This window comes from Populus euphratica, unplaced genomic scaffold (genome assembly GCF_000495115.2).
Source record: "Populus euphratica unplaced genomic scaffold, PopEup_1.0 scaffold172.1, whole genome shotgun sequence".
Taxonomy (NCBI): Eukaryota; Viridiplantae; Streptophyta; class Magnoliopsida; order Malpighiales; family Salicaceae; genus Populus; species Populus euphratica.
The window spans coordinates 851,081-865,007 of NW_011499920.1; the positions used below are offsets into that span (position 1 = coordinate 851,081).

At 32.4% G+C, this 13,927-nt stretch overlaps 2 protein-coding genes across 4 annotated transcripts in view; one reads left to right on the forward strand and one right to left on the reverse strand.

Moving 5' to 3' along the window:
• Positions 1–3,849, reverse strand: part of LOC105135083 (subtilisin-like protease SBT3.5) — a 4,049-nt gene extending 200 nt beyond the window's left edge. The window contains exons 1-12 of one of the 3 annotated variants that reach the window (XR_844122.1): positions 3,659–3,849; positions 3,420–3,539; positions 3,232–3,326; positions 3,050–3,147; positions 2,802–2,960; positions 2,428–2,539; positions 1,817–2,345; positions 1,642–1,736; positions 1,305–1,547; positions 1,099–1,213; positions 774–960; positions 34–646 (exon numbers count right to left, since the gene is read on the reverse strand). Coding sequence is in view for 1 of the 3 variants with exons in the window: in XM_011039784.1 (XP_011038086.1) it covers positions 84–646; positions 774–960; positions 1,099–1,213; positions 1,305–1,547; positions 1,642–1,736; positions 1,817–2,345; positions 2,428–2,539; positions 2,802–2,960; positions 3,050–3,147; positions 3,232–3,326; positions 3,420–3,509 (2,286 nt within the window). In the remaining 2 variants the exon portion in view is untranslated. The other 2 variants (XR_844121.1, XM_011039784.1) reach the window with 2 other exon arrangements.
• Positions 3,850–11,650: 7,801 nt separating this feature from the next.
• LOC105135084 (uncharacterized) lies at positions 11,651–13,286 on the forward strand. Its single transcript, XM_011039785.1, has 4 exons — positions 11,651–11,769; positions 12,131–12,543; positions 12,642–12,758; positions 13,030–13,286. The coding sequence occupies exons 2-4, from the start codon at positions 12,193–12,195 to the stop codon at positions 13,105–13,107; spliced, it is 546 nt and encodes a 181-aa protein (XP_011038087.1). The 5' UTR covers positions 11,651–11,769; positions 12,131–12,192; the 3' UTR covers positions 13,108–13,286.
• The last annotated feature ends 641 nt before the right edge of the window (positions 13,287–13,927 follow it).

Sequence of the window (13,927 nt, forward strand, 5' to 3'; positions counted from 1 at the left end):
TCAAGTATATTTCTGCATCTGTATACGTGTAGGGTTATCAGGATCTCAAAGTTCCTAAGCTAATATATACAAACTAAGCCGGGCTATCTCATCAGCCCCATGGGAGAGGGTGCAGCCCGGACAGCTAGGGGGCTGGTGACCCGTGCATCTGTGCTCCTCCATGTCAAAAAACCAAATGCATAGCCCTTTGATGGAGCAGCCACCTTGAAATTCACTGTGAATTTGATCTTCTGGCCATAGCTGTTAAAGATTAGTTGTTTTGGCACAACGGTAACATTGATTCCTGCCGGATTAGACACTACAGCTTTGTAAACACTTCTCGCTTTCCCAACATTTGTCACGGTTCGAGTCACTGAGAAGCTGTCTTTAAGATTTGGAACGGTGATTGAAGGGTAATTGAGGCTAGAAGCTGTTGTGAATGTCTGATTACATGTGCTGTTATCTCTTGTGACCAGACGCAGTGATTTCTCACCATAACCAATTGAACAGAGAAAAGCTTTATAATCTATTGGATGGGCATCATAGATGAGGCCAGGATCAAGAACTCTTGTAGGATCAACAAACCCTGACCCATAATCAAATGCATTGGCCATTCTTCCTTCAGGATCCACTCTGATGGGTTTGCCACTCTTATCCAGTATGGTAGCTGCATTTTCCATTTGAAATCCAGATTCTTGGTCAGATAATTCTCAACAAAAGGTAGCATATTTTAGAGACTTCATGAATCCCACAGAGAGAACTTGTCGTGGAACACCAAATCAATCATCACTTACCTGTGGTCATGATTGCAGACTTGATGGCAGATGGAGACCAGGACGGGTGAACTGCTTTGATCAAGGTTGCAACTCCTGTTATGTGTGGGCATGACATAGAAGTTCCAGAAAGAATGTTGAATTGCATTTTCCCAGCTGCTGGAGACCAGGCTGCGAGGATGTTCAGTCCAGGAGCTGCAACATCAGGCTACAAAGCAGTAATGTCACAAGGAAAGAGGTAGAAACTTAGAATATCATAAACGAAGCGTGACATAAGTTGAAAAAATAATTAAAATAGGCCAGGAGGTCTTCTGAAAAACTAGTTGATCTCAAGTTGAAAAGTTACCTTCAGAATTTCAGGGGTCAGGGAATTGGGTCCTTTGGAAGAAAATGAAGCAATACGAGGTGCTGGTTGAGAACCCAAAACTGTCTTTGCACGGGAAATTCTTGACATTGGTTTGCTGTTCACAATCAGAGTACCCTGAATCAGAAAATTTGAGAAACTTGAGTGCTCAAACACCCAGTCTCCATACTGGCAAGAAAAAGACAAACCGTGTGTTATTTATGTAAGATAGAATCTTTCTTCCCATCTCCCTCCCCACAACAGCTGAAGGGAAGGGAAAAGGGATGGCAACATCTTTATCTGCCTCGTCAATAAGAACCATTCCAACTCCTCCAGCTTCTTTCACTATCTGGCTCTTTGCAATCTTAGACTCACTTGAACTCTCAGCATGTCGACAGACAAGAACTTTCCCTCTGGCTTTGGTACCATTCAAGGAACTCTCCAAACAGTAACTACATGAACAAGCAAGAAAAAGGAAACTAACTCAGATTTCTCCCATGCATCGGAATATAAATTTCACTCACTTTCAAGTACCTGTTGCTTCACCTGGATTGATAAGGTGTGAAATATCCTGCAAAGGCTTCAGAGGCAGAGATGATCCTTGCAGAGGCTTTCATTTCAAAGAGACTCAGACTTTCCCCCTGTTTTTCAGAATTGAGAACTAATAAGGCTCTGCCAATTACTGCAAACAATACTTAATAGAAGGACGGAGTTGTATTACCATGAATTTTGTGGCATTTCCTAAAACAATGTCAGATGCAAAATCCCTATCCATCGAACTAGCACCAACAGTGATCATCCAAGGGGCAAGGTTGGTTGCGGAGCCACGGGTTCCTGCATTTCCAACTGAAGCAACTACTAACACTCCACGGCTAGCAGCATGGAATGACCCAATGGAGATGGCATCATTGAAATAATCTCCCTGGGGAGCGTCAGGACCCAAAGACACGGACAAAATATGAACCCCGTCTCTGATTGCATCATCAAAGGCAGCTAACAAGTCAACATCATAGCAACCTGACTCCCAACATGTCTTGTAAACTGCAATTCTGGCCATTGGTGCACCTCCTCTAGCCCCTCCAGCTGCCAACCCCTTATAATTCATATTTGTAACATAACGACCAGCAGCTATCGAGGCTGTGTGACTGCCATGACCAGAGCTGTCCCTTGGAGATCTAAATGACATTATCCTTGATGAATCTTCTTCAGCTTCATAGCCACTCTTGTAGTATCGTGCTCCAATCACTTTCCTATTAATAAATTTAGATCCTCCACCAATAAATTAATGTCCTCTGAGTCAATCATAGAATAAATTATTGAGCAAGAATGAACCTGTTGCAAGATGAAGCATTGAATGCTTCTCCCAGCTGGCACTTCCCCCTCCATCTGGCTGGCACTGGAGGCATATCGGCATCACTAAAACTTGGAGATTCAGGCCAAATTCCTGACCATAAGAATCAAATCCACTATTTGTTTTTAAAATTTATATGCCAACCAAATTTATCAGGAATTTCTTAAGTAGTAAACAAGCAAAGATGGCATTTCGGAATGAATCTCTAATATCAAGGACATCATTCAGCAAAAAGAAAAATATATCGGAAGACTTGTCTGTATATGCAGCAGCACTTAATCAAAACTCACGGGGGTATTCAATCAAGAATTAGTACACAGGAAACTACTTTTAAAGGCAAAAAAAAGACCCTCACCAGTATCAATAAAACCAATTATAACATTGACTTGGTTCTTGGTTGAATGCCCTGGTATCTCCATGGTCTCTTCACCCGCCAGACCTATGAAATCCCATGAGTGAGTGGTATGTAGCTTTCTTTTCGAATTGGGAAACACAGAGACCACTCCAGGCATCTCTGTCACGAAAAACCAGAGAAATGCTATCATAAATATCATTCTGATTCCAGAACAAAGCAATAAATTGATCCTAAAGTTACAAACTTACTAGCAATCTGAGAAGCTTGTTCATCGGTCAGCTTAGCAGCAAAACCTTTAAAGCCATGTCTATAAGTATAAAGGTGAGAGGCCCGCGCTTGCTCAACACTGTCAGTAGCACACCACATTAAACCAACAAAAAACGAAACATCTAATGACATGAAAGTATTGAAAAGGGCACAAAGTTTTGACCTTCCTCCATGTACAGAAGCAAGCATGTGATGATTTTGGCTCAAAACATCATCTGGGTCATCCCCACTTTTGCTTCCCATATAAACCACATAAACCTACAAATTCAAGAATCAAAACAAAACATCAAATAAAACCCACCAAGAAACTAGCAGGAAAAAACATATATCATGTCAAGAATCAGCACAAACCTTGGAAGAAGAGCAAAAACCAACTTCTGCTACAAAAACAGCAAGAAAGAGACAGAAAAGGCAACACCAACTTACAGAAGCCATCAACATAACAAGTACAAGTCACTACTGCAAGTTCTTGAAACAAGGAACAGTTGGTGGAATATATAGGCAGCAGCAGAAAAGGGGGCGGGTGGGGGGGTTATTAATTACTAAAAGGGAAAAACAGAAAGTGGGCAGGGGAGAGAATGTTCACACTTCACAAGAATGCAATCCAGTCCACCATCTTTATATACGAGAGTGCGAGTAGAAACAAAGTTTTCAAGACACAATCACCGATATCGCGTGAAAATATACAGTACAGTGGAAACCAGCATCAGGGACCCTCTTTGTCCATACACACAAGGATAGTATACTTCGCTCGTATAAACCTCTCATCAATCCTCTAATCCTGAAATGGATGTCCTTAATTTAACCAAATCGAAAAGAGTTTCGTTTTAAAAGGTTGACCGATTAAATCTGTTCATCCAACCCGACAATTTCAAGAACTTTTTTTTTAATTTTTATTTAAAAAATGTTGTTTTTTTAATATAAAAAATATGTTGTCTTTGTTTTGAATTCACTTTATAAATTCACGACGTTGTACTGAATTTAGTAAGTATTGATGAATTTAGTAACTATGCATAAAACAAAACAAAAGAGAGAAAGCTTGGCTTTGGGGGCAAAACAACCTGACCAGCCGCGCCGGCTACCTCTCTGTCCCTACCCACTCAAAAGCCAGCTCAGCCTTTAATTCTGGAGACCGTTAAATTTAAGGTTAAAAAAGAAGTTGGTTTTCACTTTTGTTAATTTTGAGAAGAAAAGGGAACTCGTCCTTTGGAAGACGTTGGAAAGCTAAATATATATTATTTTGTTTTTCAATATTTGCTTTAATGAGTGTTAAATAAAATATTATTTTATTATATTTTTACAAAAATATTACTCTTAAAGTATAATGTGTATTTGACGTTTTTGTGATTGTAATTAAAAAAAATATTTTATAAAAAGTATTTTAAATTGAGGTTGATTTTGTATTTATATATGTTTGGTTAAAACTATAATTGAAATTAAGGTTGAATAGAAAATAATGTAATGTATTTAGTTAAAAATGCTTTTCAAATTGAGATTATAGGATAATTAAAAAATATATATTAATATTGATAGTTTTTAATGTAAATATTATGTCATCAAGCAATCTTCATCTAATTTATACAATGTTATTGAATAATATTAAACACTAATTTTTTTGAATAAAACACCATTAAAAATCAAAATTAAATTTTTTTACTAGGTTGGATCTAGTTTAATGCATTTAACTTGAGACAGCACTCGGTCCGACCGGTCCAACCAAAAAAATCCAAAGACTTAAAAACCAAAATTACAATACAAAAAATAATATATAATTATAGTAGAGATGGAAGGGAACAAAAATAAAGATCGAATACCTTGAATCAGAAATAAAAACAAAATTCAGAGATAAGATGGGAAGGCAAGCCAAAAGTATGAATGGTTCAAGATTTAAGATTTAAGATTTACAAAGATTAATAAATAAAAAGAAAAAAAACAAATAATATAACCCTGTAAAAATCTATGAAATGTCAGTCAGGAAATACTACACAACAACAAACACAATCACATTAAAAAGCAAATAAAAAAAGAGGCTATGTTACGTAAACATAACAAACAGCATGTAATTTTAAATTCAACAAAATAGAGTTTTCAATGCATATAATAGTAAGGCCCACGCATAAAAATTACAATTGATTTTATATTCAAATGATATATTGTAACTGTTAAATAATAAACATTATCACAAACATTTAGCCAAATGAGCTTATAATGGGATGTATTATTTAGAAGAGCTAAATTGGTACTATAGTTTTCTGAATGGTATAAATATATATTTTTTGTTTGTATACATTAAAATGATAAAAATATTATTTAGAAGAGCTAGTTGTATTTTAATATATTTGATATATAATTATTTTCACAACTTGATATGATTTTGTTTACTTAATGAGTTTGAAAATAACCTGAATAATTCTCAATTAATTAAATATTAAAAAATAAAATTAAAAAAATTCAATTAAAAAAATAATTTGAATTAATCCGAGTAAATATTCCAAATATATAATACAAGTCCTGAAATAAAAATAATTTTATAAAAATTAAACAAACCATTAAAAAATTAGTAAAAAAAATATCATTTTAATGAATAGTATTTTAGCATTACTGCAAGATAAGCAGGAATAAATTTTTTGCAAAAGAAATGGTAAAACAACATTTTGTTTGTCACTCTTACTTTACCCTGTAAAATAAATATTGAAAAGTTAAAATAATATTTTTTTATTATATATTTTTATTTTTATTTTTTATTTATATTTTATAAGCTGTGTTATAGGTTTAGTGAATTTATTTAAATTTTATTTTTTAATATTAAAAATATTTAAGTTATTTTTAGATTCATTAAATTAACTAATTTTATCAAATTGTTTAAATAGTTATATATTATAATATAATTAATTTTTCTAATTTTTTTATAATTAAAATACAATAATAAAAAAAAACCAATATTACCTGTATATTAAAAAAACAATACTACCTAGCTTTTCTAAATAACGTCTTCCAATGAAGATACAATGAAGACAGCTGGCATTCTTGATGCAGCCTAGGAGAGGAGGGGAGAGGTCAGTGCCCCATTTGCTTTCTAGCCCCCATGCTCACCCCCACTCCCATTCCTTTCTGCTCCCCTGCTGTCACGCTCTGTATTTTTCACGGCAATCAGTTAATCACATTTTACAAGTACGGCATATTCACGGGTTGATTCTTGTCGATTCAAAATTTTATTTTATTTTTTTATTTTTTTTAAATCAAATCACAAGTTTGATCATGCTTAGATATTTTATCTTCAATAATAACATATGAAAGTTTACTATTTTGTGGCATTATGTATGTTTTTACCTTTTAAATTATTTTTCATTATAAAAGATATTAAATTTATGATTTTTATGATTTTAATATGCTAATATAAAAAATAAGAAAATTCAAAAAAATAATTTAATTTATTTTTAATTAAAAAATATTTTTTAAAGAAACCATACACTACAATACCAAACAAACTTTATAACTTGCCCAGAGTTAATAGTATATTTGTTTTTTGTGCTATTTAAAAATGTGTTTACCTTGAAAAATTACTAAATTAATGTTTTTTAAATATTTTTTTATGATTTTAATATGTTAATATTTAAAATAAAAAACATTTAAATATATTTTAAATTAAAAAACATTTTCAAAAATATTCTAAATCATGATAACTAAGCTTGCTAAGCTACCAGGACAAGAACAATACAAAGAATTCTCACATTAATATGTTAATGTTTAAAATAAAAAACATTTAAATATATTTTAAATTAAAAAACATTTTCAAAAATATTCTAAATCATGATAACTAAGCTTGCTAAGCTACCAGGACAAGAACAATACAAAGAATTCTCACATTATATATATGAACTCGTTCCTGTGTTCATAGTCCAAGAAAGTCACCAGCAACAAACGGTATTGTTGGCACGCACACGGTATGGAATTGATTTGGTAGTTAAGAACGTGGAAACGAGATGATCATCTGCATGTCTCGGACATTTTTCTGGGAAACCCATCAATGTCCTGTCATGGATCATGCAATCGTGATGCCCCAGAACATGATTGCCATGGATTTTTCTTACCAGTTTGCTCCTGAAAATGATTTTAATTCTTACCATCGATCATCATTGTGATCATCAGGAATTGCATTTCCATGTGATAATATAATGATTGCCATCATTGTTCTACTTGCTGCTTGAGCCCATCATGTAAATTATATTGCAGAGAGAATACAAGGCTGATAGCATGAAAAGATCCAGCCATGGAGCACTCGGAATCCATTGTTTTTGCTTTTTCACGGTGTGTTTAAATGATTTTAAATCTATATTATAATAAAAATATTAAAAAAATATTAATTTAATGTATTTTCACGTCAAATGCTCTCCTAGAACATAGCGCAGAACAGCCTCTAACACTGTATGCTTTTATTTGCTCCTTTTTTTATTTAATAGAATTCTATATGCTGTCTGAATCCTGGTATCCCGGCGCAATTTATTTTATGTATTGATGTTGTTCTTTACTGGTTTTACCTGTGCTGAACATGTGCGAGTGCAGCTAAGCAAGCAACATGGTAGAAACTAGGAACCGGTATTAATTGCTTTCCCGTTGGACAAGAGCCTAGCTTAGTACCTTGTCGGAGCACGTAAGTGAAAAAATGGCGTGGGGAGGCAACAATTTCTGATGGGTACACGTGGATGTGGAGCACAAAATGGATCTTAGAAGGAACCGTCTTCTTCGATTGCGATTTGTGTAGACTGAATTTATTGCATTGCATGTGGCATATTTGATTAGTCGATGGAGCACTACAACGACATGCCAATACATGAATACCTGGATAATTTATTGCACTATGTTATTAATACAAGTCAAACTGGTCACCCAAATAGAATTTATAAATTTATTAAAAATATTATAGTAATAAAGCTTGACCCGACCCATAATTTGAGTCACGAGTTGATTTGATTGATTTAGATTAAATTGGGTCGGTTAGGATGATACCTTTTTTATTTTTTAAAAATTAATCTAGATAATTTATTGTATTATTTTATTAATATAAGTCAAACCCATCACCTAAACAAAATTTATTAACTTATTAAAAAAATTATATTCATGAAACTAAACTTAACCCATGATCTAAGTCATCGGTTGATTATGTTAATGTAGATTGATTTAGATAATTTAAAATAATATAATTTTAATTTTTTTTAATTAAATTAAAAGTTAATTGATCAAGCAAGTAAATTTTTAAAACATATTTTTTAAAATTAAGTCTAATATAATTTTAAATTAATCTGTTAAACTAGAATAAATTTAATAAGGGTGAAAAAAATAACGCTCCAACCTTCAATACAAGCCAATATGTAGCTTCTATTTAACGGTGATACCCAATAGATGGAGGGGCTAATAAGAAACTTATTTTTGCTTGGGGTCTAATTGATAATTACCCCTTAGAAAAAAAAAAAAAGGTTGACGTGGAGCTGTAATTGATATGTTACAATTTAGCCTGTGATTAAACAATGACAGCACTCAGCCACTCAAAAAATACAGTAAAATGGCAAACTATAGCTTGGCTTAGCAGTAAAAGGAGCTTATTTCTTTTTACTGCATTGAGTTTGAGTCTTAGCATGTATGCATGTTACCTTCGCGGTGTCTTACATGCTTATTAGGTTTGCAGAGTATTCAGTGGGCGGTGAGGATTAGTCGTGGTGCGCGCAAGCTGACCCGGATACCCCACATAAATAAATAAATAAATAAATAAATACAGCAAACAACAGCTAACCTTTACAGAATAGTGTCTGATATCACAGGGGCAGAATTTTTTTACAAATATTTATTTTTTGAAAATATATTTTTATATTTTTTTATATTAATACATTAAAATTATAAAAAAATTTAAAAACTAATTTGATATTTTTAAAAATAAATATATTTTAAAAAAAATCTAAAAATAAAAACCAGCAAGATTCCAAACAAGTGTAAAAATCTCTCTCTCTCTCTCATTTTGTGCATACTTTTTGTTTAGTAAAAAGTAAGAAGAACCATGTAATAATTATGCAAGCTGCAGAATCTTTGGTGAAATGATGATCAAAGTTTTAGCTTCTTTCCAATCCGACTACCATTACCAACAGAAAAGTTGAGAAAAAAAAATGAAAAGAGAAAAAGGAAGAGCTGCTGTGTTGCAGGGCATCAAGTGTGTTAGTTGACTACAGGAGAATCATTCATCATTCTTTTCGGTGCAAAGCTGCAAAAGATTTTCAACCCCATTTGCAGAATCTCTATAAAAGTGTAGGATCATGATTTACTGTCCTTGATGATGTGATTAGGATTATTATCATGGTTGCCTTTCTTCCCTTCCTTTTCTTTTTATAAATGATAAAGAATGTTCTGGCATCAATTTATATGTTGATCATGTAAACTTGGTTTGATTGGTTATCTTGATTGTTTCTTGTCTTGAAGCTTGCTTTGTAGATGTTGGTTTTTATTTTAAATTAATTTTTTTATTAAAAAATATTGTTTTGAGATTTTCTAAACTTATATTATTTTATTTTTAACTAAAATAAATGTTTTGGTACCAATTTATATGTTGATAATGTAAACTTAGTTTGTGTGGTCATCTTGACCACTCATACTTGAAATTAATATTTTTTATTAAAATAATATTATTTTTGAATTTTTTAAACCATTATCATATTATTTTTAAATAATAAAGAATGTTTTGCCATCAATTTATATGTTGATCAAGTATTTTTTTCAATATTAAAGGCATGTCTTGTGAACTTAATTTGATTAATCATCTTTAACTTGTTAATTTCGAGTTTGATAATATTAAATTTTATTTTAAATTAATTTATTTTTACTAAAATAAAATTGTTTGAAGAATTTATAATATTATAGACATGCCATGTAAACTTGGTCTGATTGATCATTTTTGATTCGTTAACTTGGAGTTTGGCAATATTGAGTTTTATTTCAAAACAATTTATTTTACTAAAACAATATTATTTTATTTTATATAAAAATTATAGCTTTAGTTTTTAAACCGTTCAAGCCATGATTCAAGACCCAGAGGGAAGAGGGAGGGATTCGAAATTGATATTATAAAAACAATATTTTGAATCGATGTGTTTTTTTTTCTACCACTTATTGGCTCTAAAACTCAAACTAAAAATGGCAAAGAAAAAGGTAAAATTGCTTGGGAACAAGAGAAACCCGCGAGGTGTGAACTGGTAAAATTGCTTGTGATGACGACAATCATGGTGTGATGATGATGGGTGATAGGCGATCTTCTGGATTTACTCAAACCAAGCTTTTTAAATCATTGCCTGCCTTATTTCCCAAGCCAATGATGCTTTGGAAGGCAACCAACCTCTCCATTATCAGTGTGGATAATAATGAAGAAAATGTGTGTTTGGATTGATGATGAAGGCAAGGAATGGGCGCTGGGAGGCCGCTTCTTTTCTTCTCCCAGTGACCTCACCGATTACGTGCAAGAGATTACAAAAACAGACAAGGGATGAAGACGATGATGTTGTACAAAATTAATGTTGTTAAGCAAAAAGTTGGGTTTTCTTTGTCGAGTTGTACATTTTCTTTATGGTATATGACAGATTTGAAGATAAAAAGTTATGGCTGATTGCTTTTAAAAGACGACACAGAGTGACATAACACGCAGTACTTTCATATTTGGTCCTGATCAATTACCTTTTTGATTTTGTATTTCTCTTGAAATAAAATATTTAATTTTTTTATTTATTTTAAATTAATATATTTTTAAATTATATGAATGTTAAAAGTAATTTGTAAAAAATAAAAAAAATCATTAATATATATTTTAATACAAAAAATTATTTAAAAATTAATCATAATAACCTTTCCAAATAAATTTTAACATGGCTAAGAATTATTTGGTGGTGATAATGTTTCTAGTTTTAATGATGATGGTATTATTACCTGGGTTTATATATATATATATATATATATAAAAGAGAGAGAAAGATATTAGTTAAAAAAATAAAAAAAATTTTAGGAGCTAACTTGAATTATTTTAATTTACTTTGGTAAGATGAATTGTAAGATTAACCTAGAAAGTTATGTGAATTGAAAATCAACTATATAATCAGGATTGTGGGGTTGAGGTTTAGTTAGCTTATCGATATAGTAGTTTTCAGGATTGGGATTTAAAAATATATATTTAAAAAATTATAAATTATATTTTTTTAAATTAAAGTTTGAGAAATAGTTTGGATTAAAATCTATGTAAAATTATAGTCTTGATTAATATTTTGTTTATTTTTTTGTTTAAAAAGTGTTTTTTTTTTAAAATTAAATTTTTTATTTTAAATTAATATTTTTTAGATTATTTTGATAGCTTTGATATAAAAAATAATTTCTTAAAAATAAAAAATATTATTTTAATATTATTTTAATAAAAAATAATTTAAAAAATAAAATACAGATAATTTTAATTTTGGACCCTTTAAAATTTTGCATACTGAAAATCTAAGCCCGGACCATGAACATATCCAGGCCCAACTAAACAACCACCAAACCCAAGAAGAAGAGAGTGCAAAGGAAGGGAAGAAACCATTTGAGTTGTGTGGCTGAGCTAACTGCAGAGGCTCCCCTGCTTATCCTCTGCTTCACCTCGCACACTTCACTCTTCAACCTTGTGTTCTAACCCAAATTTCAACAGGTATTCCTTCATCACTTCTCATCTTTTGAGTCTCTTTACAGTTTTCTATCACGAATTATCACCATCCTTAGCATCATATACTATTATGGCCACTAATCAAGAAATACTCTAATATTCAACAAAAGTTGCTTAAAAACAGTTTACATGAAACCAATTGCATGTCAAAGACAGAAAGAATTTCTGCATGCATGTTTCATGGGTCTTGCTTGTGTTTCTTAACTTATCATTTAAGAAGTGATGTTACCAGGAAAATGAAAGAACTAAAGTATTTTTGCAGTGAAAACCAAGAATGTTCTTGTTGGACACTGTAGTTAGCAACTTGGCATAAAGGTTGTTCTAATCATGTTGTCAATGTTTTTAGGTCTATAGTATAAAGAATTGAAAGAAGAGTGAAGAATTTGAGAGGGGGAAGAGAAGGAAACAATGGCTGCTGCAACATTGTTGTGTTGGTGCCATTCAGATTTGATAATTCACGGTTCATGTTCTAGATTATTTGTTAGAAATATGGTAATGGATTCGAATCAATCAACAGTGAAAAGTAGAGGGAGTTACTATACTTATCAGAAGCAAAAGAAGTTTTTTGTGTGTGCTGCAACTGAAGGGTCTGCGAAGTCTAGTAAGTCTGAAGAAACTATCCCATCCTGGGCAAAACCGGATTCTGATGAACCCCCACCATGGGCTAAGGGTGAAGGCAAAGAGAACTCATCCAAGCAGGACTTTGAAGTTCCCTTTTTTGTTTATTTACTTGCCTCAGCAATTACAGCAATTGCCGCTGTGAGTTTCCTGACTTCTTGTTCTTTTTTTCCCCTCCTCTGTAGCTTTATATACTAATTAAGTAGATGGTTTGATTGATTAAAATTCAATGTGTTCAGATTGGTTCCATTTTTGAGTATGTGAATCAGAGGCCGGTTTTCGGAGTTGTGAACCCAGACAGCATTTTTTACGCTCCATTGCTAGGATTCTTTGCGTTTACTGGCATTCCCTTTTCCGTAAGTGCTATATATCTTTCTGAGTGTTAAGCTAGTGAAAATATATTGACTAAGACTCAGGAAATTGATTCTTGAAATTCAATGGATCTTGACATGATGTGATGATGATATAATTGTGGTAGTTTTTAAGTTGGCATAATCTTGTAGCTACGGGCATGGATGAAGAGATTTTTTTGACTCGATTAGCTTATGACATCCGTTTAGTGACAAACTGTCGCGGATGATAAAGTTGCCTAGTGCTGTTGTTTAGCTAACCTGACCTTGTCTGCAGGCATTTTTGTGGTTCAAGTCTGTTCAAGCTGCTAACAAGGAAGCTGAGGAACAAGACAGGAGGGATGGCTATTTCTAAAGTCACGCTAGCAGCATGAGTTAAATATACTGTTGTTCTTCTATGAAACATGATTACCTCTCTCATTTATATTAACTCGTGGTCTTTCAATTCAATTTTGCTTCTTTAAGATATCCTTATTGTACATGCAATGCTCCATCCGTGAAATTTTAGCTTATAATCATGCACAGACTTGTGAATATCCAAACAAGCTTAGGGAACAAGAAGACCATAGACCTTCTATTCGAAACATTTTATGATTTTTATTTGGTATAGGAATGTCCTGAAAGGATATACTGATGTAGAAGTGGAAGGTTTGAGGTCATTACCATCACACTGCCTTGATGTATGGAATGATTAAATCTTGCAATAACTCTTAATTAAAGTAAAAATCGGATGACAGTCACCCATGCAGTGTTGAATCGTCTAGAGCATTACAAAGATGTTTCTTGTGTTGGTTCAACCATACAAGGAAGGCTTGATATGATTTATATGGGAAGCTAATTACCCTGATCGGTTCTTTTGAGAAAGTCCTTGTGAAATGGCACCTGCTGCATGAACTTGACATACATGCTTGAGATAGTGCTAAATTGCTGAGTATCATTACCTTGAATATAAAAGATTTGCCTTGCCGGTCACCTTTCACATTGCTGAAAAGTGCTGTGAATTGGATTTATTGGTTTTGCCTTGCCATTCTCCCACATTTTCTGAATGTCTTGCACTTGCGTTGCATGCATCCATGCTTCAACAAATCCTATCAATGGAGGTTAGATAAGAAAGCATAAGCAAGTGATAGATATAACAAAAAAAAAAAAAAACCTCAACATGCATATATTTACTT

Bases quoted from the DNA above. Each gene is read 5' to 3' on its own strand.
- LOC105135084 (XM_011039785.1), top strand. From the start codon at position 12,193: ATGGCTGCTGCAACATTGTTGTGTTGGTGCCATTCAGATTTGATAATT. The intron at 12,544-12,641 runs GTGAGTTTCCTG...CAATGTGTTCAG, and splicing joins CAATTACAGCAATTGCCGCT to ATTGGTTCCATTTTTGAGTA. The intron at 12,759-13,029 runs GTAAGTGCTATA...CCTTGTCTGCAG, and splicing joins TTACTGGCATTCCCTTTTCC to GCATTTTTGTGGTTCAAGTC.